The sequence below is a fragment of the Polistes dominula genome, unplaced genomic scaffold (assembly GCF_049000335.1).
Source record: "Polistes dominula isolate Pdom_NZ unplaced genomic scaffold, Pdom_raw_medaka contig_73, whole genome shotgun sequence".
NCBI lineage: Eukaryota > Metazoa > Arthropoda > Insecta > Hymenoptera > Vespidae > Polistes > Polistes dominula.
In genome coordinates this window covers 2,011,742-2,037,414 of record NW_028300951.1, presented here as the reverse complement: position 1 = coordinate 2,037,414, position 25,673 = coordinate 2,011,742, and the positions used below count along the sequence as shown (strand labels likewise).

General features: G+C 27.8%; 3 protein-coding genes across 10 annotated transcripts; 2 read left to right on the top strand and 1 right to left on the bottom strand.

The window, feature by feature from the left end:
- Positions 1-803: 803 nt before the first annotated feature.
- On the bottom strand, positions 804-24,628 carry AGO1 (protein argonaute-1). Of its 8 annotated transcripts, none has more exons than XM_089172131.1 (14): positions 24,488-24,628; positions 23,377-23,833; positions 17,122-17,240; positions 13,558-13,695; positions 13,193-13,473; positions 12,806-13,112; positions 11,816-12,038; positions 11,578-11,725; positions 11,155-11,427; positions 10,397-10,715; positions 9,972-10,323; positions 9,548-9,881; positions 9,253-9,452; positions 804-9,163 (listed from the first exon to the last, which is right to left on the bottom strand). In XM_089172131.1, exons 3-14 carry the CDS (start codon positions 17,231-17,233, stop codon positions 9,055-9,057), a joined length of 2,796 nt encoding a protein of 931 aa, XP_089028257.1. In that variant the 5' UTR covers positions 17,234-17,240; positions 23,377-23,833; positions 24,488-24,628; the 3' UTR covers positions 804-9,054. The 8 variants fall into 8 exon arrangements, with proteins under 8 accessions (XP_089028257.1, XP_089028258.1, XP_089028256.1 ...); XM_089172132.1 differs by having other exon boundaries at positions 24,457-24,597; XM_089172130.1 differs by having other exon boundaries at positions 24,403-24,537.
- On the top strand, positions 15,958-18,119 carry mRpL53 (mitochondrial ribosomal protein L53). The gene is made up of 3 exons (XM_089172138.1): positions 15,958-16,216; positions 17,375-17,487; positions 17,636-18,119. Exons 1-3 carry the CDS (start codon positions 16,068-16,070, stop codon positions 17,836-17,838), a joined length of 465 nt encoding a protein of 154 aa, XP_089028264.1. The 5' UTR covers positions 15,958-16,067; the 3' UTR covers positions 17,839-18,119.
- Positions 18,130-18,460, top strand: LOC107063886 (uncharacterized). Its single transcript, XM_015316028.2, has one exon. It carries the CDS (start codon positions 18,130-18,132, stop codon positions 18,319-18,321), a length of 192 nt encoding a protein of 63 aa, XP_015171514.1. The 3' UTR covers positions 18,322-18,460.
- Positions 24,629-25,673: the final 1,045 nt, after the last annotated feature.

The following is a 25,673-nucleotide window of genomic DNA, read 5'->3' as shown; positions in this document are numbered from 1 at the left end:
TAAAATTAATATTGTTCGGTAGTGATTCATCATAATGTACTTTTTGTTTAGGCCACCATCATAATAATAATATAAAATAATAATCAATTTCGTGTATTTTTCCAGATTACGGATTATTATGATCTAAAAAAAATGGGATGGTGGCCTAAACAAAAGATTCGAAAGTTTTGTGTATTGAACACTTTTTTTCAAATTACACCAATTTTTTCCTTTCTGCAAATATCTCTTAGATATTTAGCCCCTTAAATTTATTATTCTGCTCATTCTTTTAGTTTTTATAACGAAGTTTACTAATCTCTATTTATTTATATATATATGTATGTATACATATATATATATATACATGCATAGATACATCATACGTACGTACGTACATATATATACATAGATGTGTGTATGTATATATGTATGTATATAAATTCTTATTTACTTATTTATTTGTTTGTTTATACGAGTTTCTGTGCATATACGAGGATGTTTTATTGCGAATATGTGTAACGTAATGTATATTATGTAGCATGCCTTTATATTTATAGCCATAATGCCCTATACATATACATACATATTACATACATATTATATATTGTATATATATATATATGTCATATGTATATATATATAAATACATATATTATACAATAATTATATATATAAAATGTGTATCAGTATGTGTACCTTCTTATTACTAATTTAATTATTTCCCGGCATTCCAATAAGACTCCCATAGATATACTTAGCTGTACTTTCAGATGTCTGACGTCTACTTAAAACGATACTTATAAGAATTAGCACGCTTGATCTGATTTTTTTTTTTTCTTTTTTTTTTTTCTTTTAATACGCATCCCCTATTTTGTATTACAGACTTATTATTATCATTTCCCTCCGAAATATTACAGAACAAGTTGTTTATTTTTTTTTCTTTTTTTCTTTTTTTCTTGTTCCAAGACCTTCACCGTTTCATAATATATTATATAATCCACATAATACAATTACGCACTGTTTAGAATTTCGGAGATCGTTTATTAATTATTTGGATTCTAAAATTCGACCTTATTGTTTGCCACGTTGCGGACGAAACGCCAGGCACTTGTAGAGACAAGGATGAACTATTATTTATTTATTTATTTATTTATTTATTTATTTTCATTGGTATTATTTTCTTTGCTTCTTCTCTTTTTTTTTTTTTTTCTTTTTTTTTTTTGTTTGTTTTTTTCTTAGAACGTTATAGAAAGAACTACGGGATCTTTTAATTATAATACATCAATAGACGACAATTGAACAGAATTTTTTGCTTCTTTTCCTTAGAACAACATGCCAAAGACGCTGGTTTTTGTCTCAATAGTAGAATTAATGTGAATTGCCCAAATTTATCACGTATTTTAAGAATTTTTATGAAATAAACTATAATTATTACACTACTGTGACAATATTTTATAACAGTGACATAATTAATATTTAATATAAATATATATATATATATATACGGTGCTATAATAATTACGTACATTAGCTTAGTAACCAAGAAATCACAATTTTTTTTGTAAATCATGAAAACTTTTTGCCTTTTCTTCTTTTTTTTTTTTTGCTTTCTTTCTTTTTTTTTTTTCTTTTTTTTTAACATAAAACTCGTAGAAATTTGTAATGAGCAATATTGCGTAAAATTAGACACAAATTGAAATAGATACATTAACAAGGATCCGATATGCTGTATAATGATGATTAATTTTGCTGTGTATATATATATATGTATATGCACGATGTCCCAATTGAAGTAGAATTATTATAAATATTTCCTTTATTTCACAAATTTATTGTATAAATTTTTATTTCATATTTTATAACTATAATTGTTTATTAATTTACGTGTGTTTCTTTCAAAATGTATTACTTGATTTTATAATTCATTCTCAGTACTTAATAATATAAATAATAAATCAGAATATTATCTAAACAAATTACTTTGACATTTTTTGTAATTTTTAAAAGAGAAAAATATAAAGAAAATATTTGTAATATATCTGACATCAACTGAACCATCCTTAAATATTAGATGAATTTATTTTGATGAACACTAAACGGCAACGTGCGCAAATACCGATCACATGGTTATTGTGGATTAATTTGTGATATGAATCTGGTAAAGATTTAATAAAAAGAATAGAATAATTTGTTTTTCATATATCGCTGCATTAGCTGCATAAGTGTAAGACTAATTTTATGGTGCTTTACTTCTGTTTCTTACTAAGTTCTTTACTAAGTCCTTATTAAGATATAAATAGCTAATAATTTGTTAATGCTAAATTACCATGTATTATTTATATTTAAACCTTTCCTTAATCTATTTTAATCTTCATTGACAAGCGTCATTCAACATTTCAGTGTTACCAGGTTATTTGAAAAGTTAGCCAAAACGTTAAACGAATTATACTTCAATCGCAACAACATTTTTTCTATTTTAGAGATCACTCAAACATTTGATTAATTGGCTTAGGACCCTTTAAATTATATGCATCCTTAAAGTAATACGTTATAACAACAAAAGAAACAAAAAAAAAAAGTATTATTTTAATTGTATTTCATAAAATACGTATTAAAAATTAGAATTTATTATAAATTATTATTCAATTGATTGTGAGAATACTTATTATAAGGTGTACATCTCAACGTAGTATATCTAATATCTTTTATAACGTAGTACATTTCAAGTCTTAAGCGCTTACTTAAATATTTGTTATTTTTGAATTTCTCTTGAACATCGATATCATGATTAAATGTCTTAAACTTTTCTCGGTCACCGTTATTATGATTAATCAATCTGGCTATCTTCTTATCACATCCTGTAGAATTCATTACAGTATTTTATCTCGTTCGCACTAATGAATATAACTTTTGTTTATAACTCGTATATGGCATCGGGCAGGCTTACACATACATCTCTAATACACATTGCAGCATCTAAGACGATAAGTAATTGGGATATCTTTCTATATTTCTTGTTCTCTTTCTGATCAGATAGAAAATAAATCTGATCAGATAAAAAGTTTTTAATGTTAATTAAAAATTATTAATTAATTTAATATTAATTTAATGTTGGAGAGTACCTGACGCAAATTGCTAAGTTAAAAGTAACTAAACATTTATCTCTTATTTTCTTATAATAAACCGCTTCTTTTGAAGAAACGGTATTTACAATCTTTGCCTTTTCGAGTTTATAGTCTTCTTAAAAATATATATTCAAAGCACAAAAATTATTAATAAAGAATGTTACAAAGCTCATACTTATAAATCCTAATTGAGTCATTAAGTGTAGACTTGTAGGACTCACTTACAGCCAAACGATATAACCCTTATCTAATCAAAACCTATCTGTTCATTTCTGTCAACCAAATAGAATCAAAAGTATTCTCTTGATTCCATTAGATTGAAAATGCGACATGCCTGTGTTTCTTTTTAAAAATATTTAAAAACATTCTCCATCCCGCTCCCCCCTGGTATACCGCTCATCATTGTTCACCAATTATTCGTTCATTTCGTATTGAAGAGATTTTGAAGAAAAAAAAAAAAAAAAAAAAAAGAAAAAAAATTACAATGTTACAATGTTACAAAGTACAAGGCCTTCAATGGCATCTCATTATTCTTATTTTTTTTATTTTTTTTTTTTGTTGTTCTTCTGATCATTCCTTTTTTCTTTTTTTTTTTTTTTCTTCTTCTTCTGATCATTCCTTTTTTCCCTTTTTTTTTCTTTTGTTGATTTCGCTATATTTTCTTTTTTTTTTTTTAGCTATTGTTTTTGTTTTAAAAATTCCACTTAATAATACTGATTGATAATTAACTAAAATTCGTGTATATAAATATTATTATTATATAAGCGCAACTAAGGAGAAATATCTCTTGAAAATAAAAAATCTTTTCGTATCATAATCATCGTATGGACATATTAAATTCTTTCCGGTCGTATGTGTTTACTTTCTTTTAATTAACACACGTGTCATACTGACGTGTGCGTTAATTAACATACTTTAATACAATATTTATGGATCTTTATTTTGTTTTCTTTATAAACAAAGGCAATTGACACTCCTCGAGAGATAAATAAAAACATTAAAAATAAAAAAGTACGATAAAAAAGATATTCGTGTATCGATCAATTTCAAACATAGCATTATAAAATTGTTGTTTATTGATTAATTTTTTTTTTTTTTTTTTTTTTTTTGATAAACACAAATTATTATAAACATATTTGTCCAATTTTTATTTTCTCTTTGTTTTCAATTGAATGATTTAACAGAAATTAGTGTTCTCCAACGTGTCTACTAAACCGTTGATAATTACTATTTCCTTGTTACAACAATTTAATTAATAAACAATAATTTCACAAAACTTTGTGTAAAATTGATCAGCGCACGAATACTTTCTAAATTTACTGTTGACAGAAAATAAATGTTCCTTTATATATTCCACGCCTAATAATTATGAAGAGGATGTTGCTGAGACACAAATAATCTAAGTTCTACTATCTAATTCTAAATTATTCTAATTGTATATATGTACTTAAAAACGCAATGATCAAAACTCTTTTTGTTTTTAGTTCTCTGAATCTAAGTCTTTCTTTTTCCATTATGTGTTCTTTCTTGGTGATATAAATCACACACGCACGCACACAACATACAACTACTTTAAAGCCTACACCTATTAACTATTCAAGGCATATTATCCTAAAAAAAAAAAAATCCTTACTAGACAGTAAATGAAGTGTAACCAAGTTTAACAATAAAAATAAAAATAAAAATAATATTGCTAACCAATTTACTGTTTTGCTTGAAAAGATATTATCATCACGTACACCACTGTAAATATTATTATATATCATCACTATAAATTTTTATAAAAAAATTCCTTTCTCTCTTTAAGATTATTGAAACTATTTGTTTTATGAAACTTATAAAATTATTTCAAATTATTTACAAATTCTTCGCTTTGCAAAAAATGAAAAAAAAAAATAAAAAAAACAATAATATTAGAAAAATAAACAGATATATATATATATATATATATATATATATATATATATCCGAAAATAAAATAAAAGATCTCAATTTATCTAATTTAGCTTGTATGGAATAAACTAGCAAAAATACGACCGGAAAGTATTTAAACATAGTGCGGGGGGCATTATTTTGGTCACATTATTAATCACATTATCTTATCTCATAGTTACATATTATTACTCAATATGAGGTCTTAGATTTCTTATAACACCCTTCTTCCCATTCAATTATTGTGCTTCACTTATAAAGCTTTTACCCGAATAGTGACGAACACGTAATCAATTTTGAATTCTACGACATCCCTGGTATTATCAACGAAGCCCCAAATCTTTTTCTAGTCGGTTTTCTATATTGTCCTTTCTATATCCACTCGCATTGATAAAGTATAATAACTGATTGTATTTGACGTCATTTTGGAGAAGAAATTTCATTATCAGATGACTCAATATGATCAACTTTTCTAATGATTTTCAAATTTACATACAATCAATCGTCAAGTTTCTAACATATCTTCTTATTATGACTACAATTATTATATAACTAGAGTACTTGACCAAGTGCAATCACTTATTATACCTATTTTGATATTCGTGTTACTCTATTAACGTTTCTTACTAATCGAATAATGAACTAATCGCTGTGAGCATAATATTTATCAATATTGTACAAAATTGTCTTTGCGTTTTCATGTAGGTAGCACTTCATTAAATCTTTTTATCGCGTAAAACGCGAAAATGTACATGTACTTTTTGGAAAGCATGATAAATAACGATTTCGAACAATAATTAGTCTCAATGATTGAGCTACGAATAACTCATCATACATGCTACACATTATTTGTCAGGCTCGTCTCAAAAGTTTAATATCATCGATATTTAAACTTTTACATGTGCTATCCTTTAGTTCAGACAGCTTCAGTAAATACATGTGTGTGTGTGTGTGTGTGTGTGTGTGTGTGTGTGTGTGTGTGTGTGTGTGTGTGTGTGTGTGTGTGTGTGTGTGTGTGTGTGTGTGTGTGTGTGTGTGTGTGTGTGTGTGTGTGTGTGTGTGTGTGTGTATTATATTTAATTCGAAACAGATTATATGTGCCACATAACGATTAACAAATAAAAATAAATACAATAAAGAAAAAAAAATATATATATATATATTAAAAGTGATAACTAAAAAAAAATGAAATATACATAAAATCTCTGGTGCCTTTATAACATTTTCAAAGATGAAATTGTTTAAAACATTGAAAACAAATTATCACATTATTACCTATATACCACTATATTACCTATATTATATATAAACTTCTTTTCAATGTATTTAAACACATTCGCGACCGCTGACGTGAAATTCACGTCATTTTACATTGTAAAAATTGAATATAAATATAAATTTGTATAATATTTAAATAATAATATTTTCTTATTTACATATAAAATTTAAATAATTCATCATTTTAGTTGGTACCCAGTAGTAAAAAAAAAACAAAAAAAAAGGAAAAAATATGCCAACCGCGAATGTGTTAATATACTTGTTGCGTGATTGAAACTTTCAATTAATTTTCATAATTAGTTGCAAACGGTGATATTAAGATTTAAATTTTTAAATGAAAAAATTATTACGCCATATTCAATGATCCCAGAGACTTTTAGTTCGTCTGATCGACACACAGGGGTGTAAAATTATCGTACACACCGGAAAATTATCGTACGCCCCGGGAAAAATTTGAATTACTGTAATTTTGCGGATGAGATTTTGAAAATCTGGAAAAAGAGTGCAATTTCCAATTTTTCAAAGTTGATGACCCTTTTGTCATGAAAACTTGTTCGTGTATAAAGATCGTACACAAATCGTACACAGATCGTGATGATGGTTCTCGAAATTTCGATTCACTATCGGAAAATCGTACCCGTTTGCAAAATTTGATGACTAAAAAAAAAAGAGGTCATCAAGTTTTCGAAATTCCAAATTTTGGATCGTACAAGGTCTCAAATTATCGTACGCGTACGATAATTATCGTACGAATGGGATCACTGGGCCCATATTATAAAAAGAAAAAAAAAATGACAATATGTTATTAGTAATAATGTGGCACAATGTGATTTTATGACATTATAAGGATTACTTAACAAATTGTTATCTCAGTAAGTATCTATCAGTTATCACTTCCAATCTTATTCTAATTTTACCTTTTTCACTTATTTTGCTTATTTTGCTATTTATTAGCAATTAATTAATATTTACACAATGTATATATATATGCATAATCGTTTGTGTATCATCAGGCGTGGCGCGATAGCACTTTACTTTTCAGCGTCTAAAATTATCAATTCATTTAACTTTTGTACAGAAAATAACAGCCTAAGTATAATATACAATGTATAACGTTTAGATTATATTCTTATAATATAATATTTCAATGCAATAATCACACTATTTGACATATTTTGACACGAAATGAAACAAGCGCTATCGCATTTTTGCCAAAACCCGTTACACTTAAACTGTTAATATTTAATCATTCGTGATTCTTTCAATTATCTATTCACCAAACTTCATAACTTGAGGTGGCCAATTTTTTTTTTTTTTATACATTAAAAATTTGTTTAGTAGGTCCCAGAGGCTCGCACTCTAAAAAGCTGCTCTTTCTGACGCTGCCTGTAATTCTCTCTTATTCTTTTTATACAAATTTTTACAGCATCCTTTTTTCTCCCTTTTTTTTTTTTTTATTCTATTTGATTATTTTCTCTTTTTCCTTTTTTTTTTTTTTTGTTTTTTTTTAATTATAATTAATTTTTCGATGAAGACCTCACGTACCTTTTTTTCTAATGCATATTAATGAACCGTATCTTATAATTATCTTTCAAATTTTATGACTTAGCCCAATTAAATGACATCTTCAATTCAGCTTAACTTTTCCCAATCTTCTTCTTATTTAGACTTTTAATTGCAGTGACTCACTATAATGTTTAACATAATTAAAATCGTATGAAGGCTACATCAGAAATTTCATTAATTTCTTTTTCTACTTTTCTTCTTGTTTCCATCATTTCTTCGAAATCTTTATCATCACAACCGTTCGTTTACTAGTTCATCTTGTAAAGGAACATATACAACAACAGTTTAAACCTACTCATTGTTAATTAGACCGGGATTCGAACCCGAGACCTTTCGCTTTTCGGGCGACTGCTCAGATATCCATCTGAGCTATCTAAGAAACAATGTTTGGTTGAAAAGTGTAATTGCATGAACCTATCAATAAACTTGTAGTAAACTTTCAAATAGTAGTTGTATCCATACCATCCTCTGTTCACAATTTTTCTTTCAAAATTTCATTAATTATAATCTAATTAGCATTTTCACAATTATTGATAATTCAACTTCACTAAAAATAATATTTAAACGTATTAACAGCATTGATTTAAATAATTTATACAATTATAAATCGAAAATATTGATCTCATAGAATTAAGCTTATACTGTATAAAGTAAAATTGATCATTAACGTGATTCCCATTACAGGACAGATTGTTTGTTTAAATAGTATCGAAACTTCGTCATGCAACAACACAACCAATTGGTTAAGCTGCAAATCGCTGCATTTTAATATGACTGTTTGGCCTTGATTCACATCCTTCGAAACTTATTTTCTAAACTATTTTTGTATAATTCTAAGTGAAAACTCATAATACAGATCTTTCACTTGTATACTGGCTTGGCTATCACCGTGTTTGATCTCTCACGCCGCGAATAGGCTTATTATAATTATAAAAGTAAAAAAAAAAATTGACCACTCAAGAAGATCATTCAACATTTTTCAGTAATGTTATAATTATCTATATATGATTATTACCACCAGATATGATAATTACCAATTATGAAGCTCTGAGATGCCATGTTTTAAAAAAACAACATAAGGCGTTGATTTCCTCTTTTTTCTTCTTCTTTTTTTTGTTATGTTTTGTATATATGTTACTTTTATCTATGATGTTTTAAAAAAAAAAAAAGACAATTATGCAAAATACATAACCCTCTTTGTGTCAGCGTGAACCGTAATTGCTCGTGCCATTGCACCTGGTGTCCTATCTTCACTACACCCTGACTGATGAGATCCTTCCCCACTATAAATACATATTACAAAATATTAATTTATATGATTTATACATATTTACTCTATTAACATATAATAATTATTTATATATAAATTTACCTATCGTGTTCTTTTTCTACTAGATGATATCTTGCTCTAAATGCCACAAGATGGGCATAATAAGCAGGTGCTGGTATACTAACAGATCTAGTACATCTTACATACGTATGACATAATTGATACGTAAGACACTGTAATTCATCACTTTCAAAGTGATTGTCATCCCATAAAACATGATAATGAGACGGCCTAGATGTTCCCTGAAATCAAATATAATTATAAGGATTCATAATATTCACAAATCCCATTTCTGACCACACGAAACTGCAACAAACATGTACATGTAACAACTCACCTGAATACCTTGGTGACTGCATAGATAAAAATCAAATTCTGTTGGGTGAGTAATACAAACGTCAACAGTTGTACCAGCTGGAATATTACCACTTTTTCCACTTTGTTCTTTTTTATCTGCACAGAACAAACGAGTGTGATGTCTTTTTTGTACTACGATGAAAGTAATGCCAGGCCTATAATCAGCTTCGAGTTTAATGCAAGCTTCCCGAATGGCAGTTAATTCATGTTGTAAAACGTGTAGAAATTGTCCTTCCGATACTCCATCGCGATAGAGAATTATTCTATGTGGTTTATATCCTCCTGTACTCTTATAAAACATTACCAATAATTCCCTATAAAAAAAAAAAAAATTGAATTTTATGTTAACAATGTATTATGAAAAATATATTAAAACGAATGTAAAATTGTTTCATTCAACTTACCTGACCATCGAACTGAGTTCTTGTATAATTTCTTGCCGATGTTGTTGCACTCTAACTGTAGCTGCATATCTTGACGGATGAGCATCCATACTTCCTACGACAGCAGCTATACTGGGTTTTTTATTATCTCCAGCAGGAGGATGAGTTACATCAGCTCCAAGAAATATAACAGGCTCATTAAAAACTTTTGGTCTTATACTTGGTACTAGAATGCTATTGATGCCACCTAATTTTACATTTATCTTTAGACATAAGTTTGACAAGGTTTGAGGTGATGTTTTATTAACATTTTTTGCTTGTACACATTGAGTTGCCATTCCTAGCAAAGTATCTCCAACTCGTTTTACTTCAGCTAAAATGAAATTGTTAATTAATTAAAAGTATATCTTTGATAAATATGTTAATTTAATCATTATCGTAATTACCATACACAGGAGTTTTCCCAGGTAATACCACGCACACCAGTTGTAATGCTTTGAAAGTTGCTTTTAAGTATCGAAACATAGGTTCTACTTGATCTGGTCCTGTAGCATATTTACAAAAACATGGTTGTCCAATAATAGGCATACCAGCATCGTTACTAATTTTTTGCAATTGTGTTGTAAATGTACGTAATGCATCTTCTCGTACTGTTCTTTGTGGTGCAAAGCAAGCTATTGCCCAAACTCTTATTTCAACTCCTGTGAAGAATTGTTTGCCTCTCATATCCCAAACACCTTGATTGGGCATTGCTTGCTGCTTCGTCTTTAATAATAAAAAAAACAACAGTTATATATTACAAATAATTAAATTCTTCTATTTGTGTTTGTAATTGTAAATATACAAAAATATTTAAGAAAATAATATCATGAATTGTAATATTAATCTTTTCCATTAGGAGGGAACTATCAACTCGTAGTAATTATTAATACAAATTAACTTATAAAGATTTTCTAATGATTATATAAAAGATAATATTTCACCACCATATACCAAATTTTATGGAATAACTCATTGAAAGTTCCCTTTATTAAAAAAAAAAACCACACTGATTAATGAGAATCCATATTATTATAAGTTAAATATAAATTATATTATATAAATTTGACTTGTGAATTAAAAATGAAATGTTCACTAGTATGAAATTAATTCCTATACATGATTTCTCTAAATATAAAAAATAAAAAAACATGATTTTCCTCACATTTATTACCTGTCCACTGAGGGAACTTACGCGCCCACCGTACTGTAGCTTGGGTGGAGGTAATACACGTCCTCGAACTTCCATCATGTTATTTGATATACTCAACCCAAACTCTTGAACATAAGAATCATTGTTAAAGTCAGCCCGCCTAACTAAATTATTAATTTCTCTTTCACGATCTGGCGCTGAACGTGCCGTTGCTTTTATCATAGTAGATGTTTGCATGTCAGTTAATTTTTTTATACAACGTTGTCCAGCTACAATATTACATACCTAAGACAATAAATTAATGTTTAGCTCTAGCATTCTTTCATATATATATATATATATATTTATATTTATTATTATATTTCGATTGTCTTAATTTTTAATCTTAATATTTTCATATTATTATTGTTTAAATTTAATATAATATTAACTAACCTCAAGCGGTAAGTAAGTATGTTTGTGTTCTTGTCCTACTTGTAAACAAGGTAAATGCGAATAACGCAATTTCATCTTGTATTTGTCCAAAAAATATTTTGCAACAGTACACTCAACTGTTTGTCCATTTTCCAATTGTAATGGAAATCTTAAATAAATAATTTAATATATAAGTTTTTTTTTTTTTTTTAATAAAATAATATATAATAATTTTAATATTACATTTGATACTACTTACGATTGCATTTGTGCTGGTTTACGTGTAACATTACATACTCTATATTTTCGTCTCATAGTCCCACAATGAGTTATTTCTATTTTGAGCCCTTTAATTTCTTTGGTAAATTTAACTCGTTGTGAATCTGTCAATGGTTTTCTCTGTTCGTTTACGTCTCTAATGTCTAATACTTCGCACATAAATTCTATTACTGGTTGTGCCTTATAAAATGCAGTTGCAGAAACTGAAATGCAATTAAGGGGTTACCCCTACTTGTAACGCAAAAAGAAAAGGCCTTTTTCATGAATTTTTTTAAAGAAAACTATAGAACTTTTTTAATTGATTAATATACCATCTTAAAGTACACATCTTGGAGAACTTTTTAGTAATTTTTTAATTGAAAAATAATACATTATTAAGTGGTTAATGACAGTCGAATGAATGATGTTTTTTTTTTAGGCGGTTTGTGGTGACCAACATTGCGGCAAAGTGGATTATCCGAAACCAAAAATTCGGATGGATTTAGTTAGATATAAGTATAAACTAGTCTTTAATCGAAGGATTTAAAAAAATATTCATTTTTCACAAAATGGCGAATAGTTAAAATTTATGGTCGATTTTAAGGAAAAAAATCGAACGATTAAAGATTACATTTTTAGGTATTAAAGAAGCCTGTAAAATTTGAAGATGATCGGTTTATTAGTATTCGAGTAATCTTGGTCACCGACTTCAGAAATGCCATTTCGAGAAAAACGCGATTAAAGTTTCAATTCCAGTTTACACGGAATGTTTTTTCTTCTCTTTCAACGCTCACATCTCAGTTAATTTTGTTCGGATCGACTTCAAACTTTCAGGATATATTTTCAGATATTACTATATACTTCAAAAAAATGCAAAAAAAAGAAATCGATTTTTTGAAAGTTGCAAGTAGGGGTAACCCCATTAAAGAATACATAAACCACACATCGAAAGTTATTGAATTATTTTACTAAAATCATAAATAACACATACCATCAATGTTTAACATCATTTTCCATTGCGATGGCCTAACAGATTGATGGAAACCAAACCATACTTCTCTGCCTCCACCTAATGGATGATAATATCCATCTGGACTACTAAAAAATGATCTTCCAACAGGTGTGTAAGTCATTGATGGTAAATGCCTCATTACAACATCTAATGCAAGTATAGCGTCATATGGAATTTGTCTTGTACGCCCTTCTAGTGCTTCTTCTAAGGCAAATAATGAAACTTGAGCTACCCATTTTATCACGACTCTGAAAACTCGATCTTTACCCTCACCAGGCAGTGTTACCTATATTAGCAAAATATTGTATTATATATTTGACAAGAAAAGAATATTAGAGAAGTCACGATAAATAAAAAAAAAATTACCTCTAAGTCTATTTTGTCAGTTCCAATAGGTAAAGGGTCTCTTGTATACAAGTTATTTCGGCCATCAAACACAGGCTTAAGAGTTCCAAAAATTTTACTATATGCATGAACCATTGTTTCTATGATTTCTCTATTAACTTTGCGAGGGCATTTATCAGGTTGTATATTTATTTCATAATGATGCACAAAACCTCTTGGCATAGTAATTTGAAAATGATTTGCTCTTAATCCAATCGGTCTACCTTCGCGTCCTATGTTGGGTCTTCGTGGGCATGAAAACACTGTAAAATTAATTTTCATTAGAAATATAGCTTTTAATTTATATAATTACATTCCTATTATTTATATCAAACAAATCCTCTTACTTGGCAGTTCTGGAGGTTGAGGTGGAGTATGTGTTTGTTGGGTCGGGACCAGCCCCAGAGAACTTGGAGTAACAACATTGCTCCCAGTTGCTCCGGCTGTTCCAACGGAAGTGCTGGTTGTTGGTCCAGGTGGGGGGGCTACAAATTTTGAAAAATACACATGAAAAACATCACTAATTTATCAAACATAATTCACTAATTAATAAATAACACAAAAATACAAAACAAAAATGAAATACAAAATACAACTATCTATTAATGGCAAATTGCAAAACAATTATTTTCTCTTTTAACGTAGATTATTTAAAAACATATATGTTATTTAATAAATTTTTCAACAGTTAAATAAAAACGATAGATGACATAACGATAACGATAAAAAAAACAATCATATAATACTATAATCAAAATAACATAAATATCTTATAAGATAAATGCAACAATATGAATTGATTATAATATAAAATATAAGATAAACAATTGTTATAAGATAATATTAAATAATATATGTATAAATAGATAAAGATTTGACAGGTAGTATATACCATTTTCATTAGATGCATATTATCTACTATAAATATATGATATGATGAATCAAATGCAATATAAGACACGTAATGCCTGTTGAACTAGGTTTAATAGTAGAGAAAGAAAATTATCGTAATTTGACATTTAATTCATATACGTGGATCCATTGCTAATCAAATTTTTAGTTATACAGATCAACGTGCCACTAATTACAAATATTTTTGAACTTGTGTAATTTTTTTTTTTGTTATTAACATTAAATTGTGTATAAAAAAAACCACTTGAGCGATATTTTAATATCGACTTGGCAAATGGAATGGGATCTATTTAAAAGCATTTTCAAGCACATCAAAGTAGGCCTAGAACAAAAGTATACTTACGCTGTCCTACGGGGTACATAGTTACAGCCGTTGATTAAAAATACCAGTTAATCACTAATAAATAAGTAAAAAATTGAACATAAAACCCACTGAGCCCTACAACTCCATTTCCCCCTCGACCACATAGCATGAAAGATTACCATCCAATTCATGGTTGCCAACTCTTTAGTGCCAACTGTTTTAATATAACTAATTGGTGATTATGCGCGTCCAATCCGCGCTCTTATTTTAAATTCGCGACTAGGTAAATAAAACGAATATTATTACTCATTCGAAATATTCTCATTAGGTTAATTATCAAGATTTATTATTAAAAAGTGTACGTAATATTTCATATTTTACATAATTAATTTACTTTATAAATATTATATTTAAATAATTATCATTAATAGTGACTAGTAAATATATATATATTCAGTTTTAGTAATATCAATTTATCAACGCGTCCATTTATCACAACAGTTAATAAGACAATCCACAGGGGTTATCACGTAACATAACACAAATATTTGACAAGTTATCACATATACGAATATAATAATTTAATCAAAATCACAATAAAAAATTTATTATGAAAACACACTTTTTTTCACTTAATTCAAAATTTGAACTTTCCATTGTATATTTGTAATTCATCTATGCCTTCTTAAGGGGTGTATGTTAATACACACTTGTTCTGTATATTATAAATGATAATAGAAGAAACCCGTAAAGGTAGTAAAAGATATTTGCTTGTTCTATCTTACCTAACTTTTAATTCTTTTTTATGATATAGTTAAAGAATTCTTGGACATACTGTTTATATGGACATTCTATTGTGGCTGTCATCTGAAGATCTAGTGAGAACATACTGTAATATTCAGATTCTAGTGTAGATATGCAATCTGAAGATGTGCAATATGAAGATATGCTATTTGAATATTCTGGTTCTGGAGAAAACAAAAAATTCCATCTTCTTAATAGGAAATCGAAAAGATAGTTTCCCATTGCCATTGTTTTAATTCAAAACTAATAATGAAAAATAATATGTTTTTATTAGTTATTTTTTCTATTTAAAAAAAAAAAAAGAAAGAAAAGAAATAAATTAATTGAAATGTCCATACCAATATTTTAACGATATTCAGAAGATTTTTTCTAATTTATGAATGACATTATGCACGTGTACATAAAACTATTAAGTACGAATGAATTTCATTCTAATATTTCGTATCCCTTCATAGTTTTCTTCTTTATTATAAGCACGACGTACCGATGCAAGTAGATATATATACATATATATATATACATTGTATACGTAGAATACTTTTTTTTCACAGTAACGTCAGACACATTTCATTTCCACTACACTTTTAACGGCCGAATAGGAATCCTCGGCGAATATGCCGCAGTCTCCATCTGATGGCGAAATAGAAAATTTCATCAAGAAATATTCCCTATACTTGATAGATTGTTTCCAACATATTGGTAGCATTGTAATATGGTAATTTTTATTTTAGAAGATATTCGAAGAACCTAACCGTGCACAAGTTATTAAATGATAAAATGGTGTGATACGTTTTGTTCGTCGTGTACGTAAATTAGAGTATTTACATTGTCTGCAAAATGTCGATTCCTCTTAGCGGAGCGTTCGCTACACGCTCTCGTGGTTTAATGAGCTCTATCGCTAAAGAAATGAGAGCGATTAATTTCAAATTAGTTGATAAAATCGTCGTACAGTTTGATCCCTTTTACAAGAATGTTAACGAAACGAGGTTAGTAAATCTTGTTATTTTTTTTTCCTTTTTAAATACCATTTAAAAAAGAAAACAAATAAAATGAATTAAATTATTTTGCATTCTTGTACACACATTGTTGAAAATTTTCAAAAAAGAAAGAAAATATAAAAGAAAAATGAAATATCGATAAGTTTTACAAGTCGATATATCGAAAATTTATCGATGTTATAAACACGAGCCGAATAGTTTTTTTTATGAATGATATCACTTTTAGAGATTAGTTTCATTTTGATTTTTATCCATTAACTCTTTATATAAACGTGCATATGTATATATATATATACATATATATGTATGCTGTCCGTCTATCTGTCAATCCGTCCGTAACCGTGTACACGCGATAAATAACCCTGACGCTTACCATGTCAGACGGATTGCAATGACGTCGATAACTCGCGCATGCGCACTGTAATTTCGGAGCAGACAGTAGCATACTATACTTCGTTATTTTTAGTAGCATATCAATATCATTCGAGTGTTTACTTGTACCGTGATTAAAATAAGGTAAAATAGTTAAATTCTAAAGAAATAATTATAAATATTCTTATATATATATATATGTGTGTATGAAGTGAAACACGTTTGATTTTTCAATCTACTATAAAAAGCTCATTTAATGGAAGTACGTATGTCATCTATACTTTTAGAAACTTCTAACTAGTATTTAAGTAATCTTATAAATGGATAGTTTAGAATTTTAATTTCAGTAGATAAAGGTTATTATTTTCATTTGCATTTGCCATTATTTTAAAATTTGACAATAATAATAATTAATAATAATATTATATATAGATATATATATATATCTTAAAAACTATATTCATTTAATATTTTCTAAATTAATATATTATTGAATATTTTGATAAATGTTTTTAACTTACCACTACACTGTCCACATCCATACGCTTTACCAAGCATAGAAACTGCTGTTGTTATGCGAAGAGTACTTAAATCCGGCATCGGTATGGGTAATTGCTGTTCCATTTGAGCCATTTTTCTCCTATAACATAAACATTTCATTATACTTTTGCGTGATTAATTTTAATAATAATAATTAGTAAAAATTCTTGAAAAAAAAAAAGTGAAATGTAATAAATTGTTAAAAATAATTTTTTGTTTTTTTTTTTTCCATAGAAAGTTTCTTTTTCATATATCAAGCAAGGCAGTTAAGAAAACAAATCCTCTGTGTGCATTAAAAACCAAAATTGTCTGCGATCAATCTGAGCCTATCGTTACATTCGATCTTAGTGAGTATTAGACACAACAAAAATTATATATATATATATATATCAAAAAAAAATATAAATTCTTCTTTTCAATTAAAAAAAAAAAAAAAAAAAAAAAAAGAAAAGAAAAATAATCAACGTTATTTATAAATTTGCCTATATTTTTCAGCATCAGGAAACAAAGTAATATTCAAGTGTGGAAATTTGAACGTTTTGAATATTTTACAATATTGCAACAAACATGTCAGTTCTTTAGTTCCACCTCCTGAAAAGACACCTAAAGAAATATTGCTTGAGGAGAAAAAGAAACAGAGAAAGAAGAAATGGCAGAAAATCAAACCATTTGCTAAAAGAAGAGGTGTATTTTATTAAAATTCAAATTTGAATTAAACCAGAGAAATATATATTGAGAAAAAAAAAAAGAAAAAAGTCTTGTAAATCATTTGATTATTATTCAAAACTTCATTGGAATATTTTATGAAATTTTGTAGAAACACTAATTAATAATTAATAACTAATATCTCGTATATGAAATAAAAATTACTTTGTAATTTTTATTCGAATTATATTTAAAATATATTCAATTCAAATTACAACACACATTGATCTATTTTCAAATTGTACAAAATATTCTACAAACAAAAAAACACAAATATTTTCATCATGGCAAGTCACGTTTCAACTAGTAAAAATTATAATATGAAAGTAATCGATACACTTTACAATAAAATACCAGCATTTACTGATCTATTTGACGAAGAAACATGGTATACTTTTGTTGCTTGTTTCGTAGCAGGTACTTTTATAGTAGCATTTATACTTTCAAGATTTATTACGTTACATCCAGTCGACTAATCACAAATTCTCTCTCATTCTAATTTAATATTATATATTTTAATTATTCATACTTTAAAAAATATGTAATATAAATAAACAAATATGTAACAGTGCATCAAACAAATGTGGCAATAAAATCTTTGTATTTATAATCATATATTCATAAAGATTGACAAGTTTTTCATTATACTCATTTTATTATTTTGCTTTTTCAATCAAAGATGGAAATTTTATTTTTTGTTACAATTATTTCAAACATTTTATTATTCTGTATCTTATAAGAAACAATAATCTGAGAAATATTTTTAAAAACTACAAAACATTAGATGTTCCTTAATATTATATGTTCATTAATATTATACAAAGGACTACTCTCTAATTTTATGAATTATTTAATGGTAACGAAAATATTCAATGACATTCGATAACAAATTAAAGTTTCATAACATCAAAGAATACACACACAATTGATTTTTAAATTAGAATAGAATAAAAAAGAAAAATAACAATAACTTTCAATTTAATTATTTCTTTAATCAAATATATCTATTGTATTGTATTTACGATGCTTTTTTTGTTTTTCTTGAGGTTTGTTTACCCTGGCGCTCAGTCTCTGGACCCTTGTGTCCAGTATTACGATGCTAGTCTAGATGTCAATTGAATTTTGTTTTACGCATGCGCAAAATCGTTCCGATACATCTCCTTTATTATTTTACCGCGAATCATTTTTAAATTTGAAACAATAATATAAATAAAAATATTACTTTTTTTTTTTTTAACTATAATAAAAGATTGTCATTTTGATTTGAAAAAAAAAAATAAAAGAAATAAATGTGAAATAAAAATAAACGAATAATAAGAAAATGATTTTTTCAATAAATGTCATAGAAAAATAAAACAAAAGAAAAACAAATTGTGATTTTGATTTGGAAAAAAAAAAAAAGGAAAAAATGTGAAATAAAAAATAGACGGATAATAAAATGGTTTTTCAATGAGTAAATTTCGTAGAGAAACAAAACATAGAAAAACAAAAGCTACTAATTAAATAGAATAATTAATTGGCGTATGTGCTGACATCTAAAAGAGAAGAAATAAATGATTTTCGTCGAGATTTCGGAGGTTAAGAAAGAAACACGTGTATTTATTGTTATGTTTATTATTTTGTAATTCAATATTATAAAAGAAAAAAAAGATGGGATTTTCGTGAATTTTTTTGTTTATATTTTTTCCCTTATATTTATCTTTTTTCTTTTTTTTTTTTAATCTTTTAACTTTGTAACTGTATCCGAATGTAAAATTATTGTAACACGTTGAGGACCGCATCACCCGTATTTGAATGACTGGCATATTTCTATGGTTGACGCTTTTCTTGTTGAAGTTAAATAAGATTTTCAATTGCATTTGGAAAACAAATTTAATAGAGCTAGTATAGAAATAATTCTATTTCTAACTTTTCTTCTAAAACTCACAACGTTTTCATCACTACTTTCACTTTCAATTGTACTTTCACAAGTGTTCAAAGAAAAAATTTACTTACGTATACGGTCACCTAGGATAATAATACATTCTTCTTCTTTAAGGAAAAATAAAGGTAACATAAAAACGCACATATACACAAGAAAGAAAAAAAAAAAAAAAAAAAGGAATGAAAAATTAATAACACACGCGAAAAATAAAATAATTCAAAAGTAGAAAAAAAAAAGAGTGAGGAAACACTAACGATGATTAGAAACTTTTTTAATAGATAATGAAATTACTGAAATATTCGATATTTTAACCGATTACAATGACTAAATAATATTTTTGATCAACCGAAATGTCCAGTTTAATGAGCATTTATAAAAGTGACGTTATTTTTTAATCGCGATTATATTTATAATTAAAACAAAATGTAGATGTAAATTTTGTGTTAGACATGTTATGCATCTCGACGGTATACAAACATAACTAAAATAGTGACAAAGTTGATCATAGTAACAAAGTTTAACGGAACTAGATTATTTTCCTTTGATTTTTACTCATTCTAAATAATATATATATATAGACAACATACTATAAACTACCACAGACCAATTAGAAAAATTTGAAGATCACATGAATCACATGTGCTCGCCACAAATTCAGAAAATTTTTTTATTTTTTAGTCTTCAAGTTCAAACAAGCTGTCGTAGGTACGGCACTGAGGGAGAGCAGTCGATTCTGATTCGAGATTTCGGTGCCAAATGTACACAGCAACTGCGATGGCTATTTCTACCCATTTTTTTTTTTAAATATCATAAAATTAATTGTCACACGCATGTTTTGTGAACTCCAAAATAAAAAACACCGTCTTTTATTGTCAAAGCTATTCTCACTGAATCTAGTGTCCATTTCAGCTTCTACCATAGGGATCCTGTAGGCGGGATGCGCCATTCATATTCAGCTCATGTGCCATTGGCTGAAAATTTTGGGGGACCAGCTTGGATTTCTAATAATTTTTTCGTATAACCTATTTTATTTTAATATAAATTTTTAATTATCATTAAATATAGTTCATTTTTTTTGTATTTGATACAATTCATTATTTCATAATTATTTTAATGTTTAAATGATTCACGGGCAAAATCGAGTTTCGGTTCCCCCAGCAATGTTCATGGCGCATCCCTCCTATAGGATCCCTGTCCTACCACCATGACTTTGCACAATGCCTATACTTCACTTTTAATTTTCGGGAAAAATCGTCACGACGTAGGATCTACGTCCTAATAGGTCAAGATGGTTAAAAGAATATACTTTTATATATTCGAATATCTTCAATTATCCTGAAGAAAATTTGTAAGATTTGAAGAGAAAGAGTTGTATTTTTTTTTATTATTATTTTCTTTTTTATATATATATATATATATATTCTCGCGTGAGTCGAACAATTTTCGACAATTCTTAACGGGAAAAAAGTAAATAATGGAAGAAAGAAGAAGAAAAGGTTTCAACTCGAGAGTCAAAATAATTTCTCGTCGAATATAAAATATTAAACAAGAAATAAAAAATTATTAACATAACTAAACTAACTATAACTATTAATTTAACTATTAACTTGACTATTGAGTGATAAGTGAATAATTGCGGATTTTGCTGATAGGTGGCTTTTTAAAATCAACAATGATTTACTTACCAATATTAACTATTTACATTTTATATTATCTATAAGATATTTTATAAAAATTTGTAAATAATTAAAATCATATAAATTTTAATAATATTTTTTCTTCTTTTGTTTGTTATATATATATCTTTCAAAAGTTTAAAATTTAATTATAAACTGCCATAACAATTAAATTACAAATACACCCGGTAAACAAATTTGATAATTCTGTGATTCGGTAAACTAACATTTTCAGAACAATTAGTATCTTACAAAAAAAAAAAAAAATAAATAAATAAAAAATAAAAATGCATATAAATCTTTTGACCTTAAAGCAACGCATCGAAAAATATCTACACATTACGTAAGAATCTGAAATAAAAAATAAGCTTCTACAATCTATTCCTCTTCTTCTTTTACTTCTACTTCTCTTAATACAACTAGAAATATTTTTTTCTCACACCTGGATGGAAAGTACGTATTTTGCTCCCTGTTTTCAGGGAGCTAAGTGCCACATTCCCGCCCGCTTGAATCTGTGCCAGGGAGAAAAGTGCCTCATTCCCTCCCGCTTGAATGTAGTAACGAATTAGTGCGCATGCGCTAAAAAATAGAAGCATGCGCACTAGTTCCTTAACCTTAAAAATGTTTTAATAAATTACTGCTCATGCTTATATATATTATATATTATGATATATAATTAATGATTTTAATAACATGTGTTGTCTCATATATTTTGTATTTTATTTATTTTTATAAGTTTTAAAGTTTTGTTATTATTTATTATAATCTGTTTAAACTTACAATTCTTGAAAGTGACAAAAGGTGTATTGACGGTCAAAGAATCAATCACTTCGTTCTCGATTTGAATTTCATTTAAATGCTTTTTTTTGGACTCACACAGACTTACACACACAATCTCTTCGATTTTCAACACTCCCCACAATAATAATAATTTATAAACTCCCTATTTAATTAATTAAATTTTATTTTTAAAAATATTTTTTAAACCTAAACAATAATTTATATTTTTAATAGAATCTAATTTTATATTTAAATTTTTTTATATTTTATTTTATTTTTATATTTAAATTTTTGTAAAGTGGGGGGCTCTGCCCCCCAACTCCGGTGAGGGGCTCCGCCCCCTTGACCCCCGCGGGGGGCTGTGCCCCCGGACCCCCCTGATTTTTTTTTTCAATAAATGTATTAATTGACAACAAATAAAATAGTATATTAGACCTAGGACAGTATAGTAAGAAAGCGGCAACTTCGTTTTACGCAACGAGAAGAGAGGAAGGCGGGAAGCGGCAACTTCATTTGTTACAGATGCAGCGGGAGAAAAGTAGGCGCTTTTCGCCCGGGTAGAAAATTAGTATATTATTATTTAATTACAAGCGAACTTTCGATCCAGGTGTGAGAAAAAATTGTATACTCACCACGGGAGCAAAGTATGACATTCACCCGTAATTCGGCTCGGGTGACAATATTACGCGGATCGGAATGCCATACTTTGCTTCCTAGGTGAGTAATATACTATAACCTACATTTGAAGTCGCTCGAAAGTAAGAAAAAAACGGATATGCTTTAAAAGAGCAAGAAGGAAGTATATAACATAACACATATATATATATATATATATATATATATATATATACCACGCATACAGGTGTTCGAGAGGAAAACTTACTTTACTTACTTACTTACTTACTTACGTGTGCTTATTTGTTATCATTTGAAAATAAAATAAGAACGATAACCGCAAGAATAACGGAATAACGCGTTCTTTTTCAAATAAAAATTAATATACAAACTGTATTTGTATAAAGAATAATTATCAAGAATAACGTATGCATATATATATATATATACAAATTTAAATATAAAAAATAAGAAGATAATATAGTGAAACGATTAAAAATTATTATTTGACAAAACAAATTATTGTAAAAACTCACCTTTTTTGATGTCTTCTCTTCTGGTTTATATTATTTTCATAATACGTTTCTTGAGCTGCGTGTATGTTTCGTATTTTGATGCAACACGACGATGAATAACTCTTGTTATTTTTTTTTCACAGTAAAACAATAACGTTTGCACACATTATCGATGAAGTTTTAGAAGAGAGACACACACCACACGCGTGGGTTCCTTACTCACGCCTTTAACTATTTTATACTAACACACGTTTTTTCTTTTTTTTTTTTTTTTTTTACATTTATTTTCGACTCTTCAAGATACTGTCTATTTTTTTATTTGTTTCTTTATTTTTTCTTCTTCTTCTCCAAACATTGATGGAAAAATGGGGGACACACGACGACAGGTTGGTCTTGTATCTTCTCTCTCTCTCTCTCTTTCACGATCCACGAATCCAAGCTATATTATTTTTCTTTCAATTTTGTCACATATTTGAAACTAAGTAAAAGAGAAAAAAAAGAAAAAGATAAAAATGAAAAATACTTGTAGATAAAATAGGGAGGGATAAATAGTGGGGAGTGGGTAGGTGGGTTTAGGGAAAGGGAATAAAGAAAACGTAGAAAAAATAAAACTACATTGTTGCACTAACGGAGTGTAAAATCATGAAGACTTTGGGTATGATTCACTCAGGGAAATAAAATGTTGAAGAAACAAATAAGATATGGAAGAGGTTAAAGAGATTAGAACACAACAAAACAACAACAACAACAAAAAATCAAAAAGAAATTATTTTGTAACTTAAATTCTGTTAGTCACAACGAAACGTCACACAGTTATAACACGTGACGTTGGTAAAACCCAGATGTGTGTGTGTGTGTGTTGTGTGGTATACCGTGAACGCGCGAGCGCACAAGAGAGGTATAATACGATGGACAAGTTGACGAAGTTGACAACGTTTTATGTCACAGATAATGATGATAATGATGACGACAATAACAACACCAACAATGACACAAAGAAGACGAAAAAACGACGATTCAGTAGTACAGAAGCAATATTATACACACTACTACCACCACACTATTATATATCTATCATCACTAGTAGAACACTGCACATACAACGTATTTATTATACGTAGTAGTTCCTGACCGTGAATGAACGACCGACAAACGGTGGTTGAGAGCGGCTGAGCGCGCGCGCGCGCGCGCGCAACCAACCAACCAAGGAAGCTCTTTTTTTCTTTTATTCTTCTACTTCTTCTCTTCTTCTTCTTCTTCTTTCTTTTATTTCCCTTTTCCTTTTCTTTTTCTTCTTCTTCTTCCGGAATCTTTCTACCTAACCTTTCTACGTGTTTTCTTTCTTACTTTGATCCATCTTGACATATATATTTTCTTTCTTTATTGCACATTTTTGTTATTGTGTTATATTGTTGTTGTAGTTGTTCCTTTCTTTTCTTCCTTTTAAATTATCCGAGACCCGTAACTAACTGTTGTTTATGCTGAAAAAATCAAAATACAATTTAGTTATTTTATTGTATAAAATATTACCTGTCAACATTGTTAAATATTATATATATGTATATATATATATATATATATATATATATATATATATATATATATATATATTACGGAAAGTGTTTTGATTTACTTTTTTCTTTTTTAATAATATTTAGATATAACTTGAATTAAGTTGTTTTTTATTTCTATAGATCCGTGTGCGATGAGAGATATCGATTTTTTTTTAAATTGATACGATAAGTTAAAAGGGACAACGCTAATCAAGAAAATCATTGAAATTTGTTTGCTTTTTGATGATTCGTCTTGTGTGATAGAGGAAGACTCGAAACGTTTTTCCACTTGAAAACATACACCTTTACCTTATCCGTTTTTTTTTTTTTTTTTTTTTAATATTAATCGATATAATCTTTATTTTTTTACGAACCAATATTTTTTTAACGATGATAATGATAATGGCTGTGATGATGATTATTATTTTTTACTATTAATCAAAAGCAAGCTGTAAAACAATTAAGATAATTTTTCAAAAAAAAAAAAATAGAGACACGAAAAAATTACAAACACAAGGTGTATCTTGTCACGTTGATTAATACACTATAAATAATCCAAATTTTAGGTTAAACGTTTACATACCATAAACACGCACTATGTTTTTTTATTGAACGATAAATCGAAAGAGAGAGAGAGAATATATGCGTAGCAAATATACCAATATAATTTCCTTCGTAAAAAAGGTTGCAGGGATCTCCCGGTGGTTATCTCTCGTCATCGCGATTGGCCGATATCTATTCGATAGGAAAGATACCGTATATTTG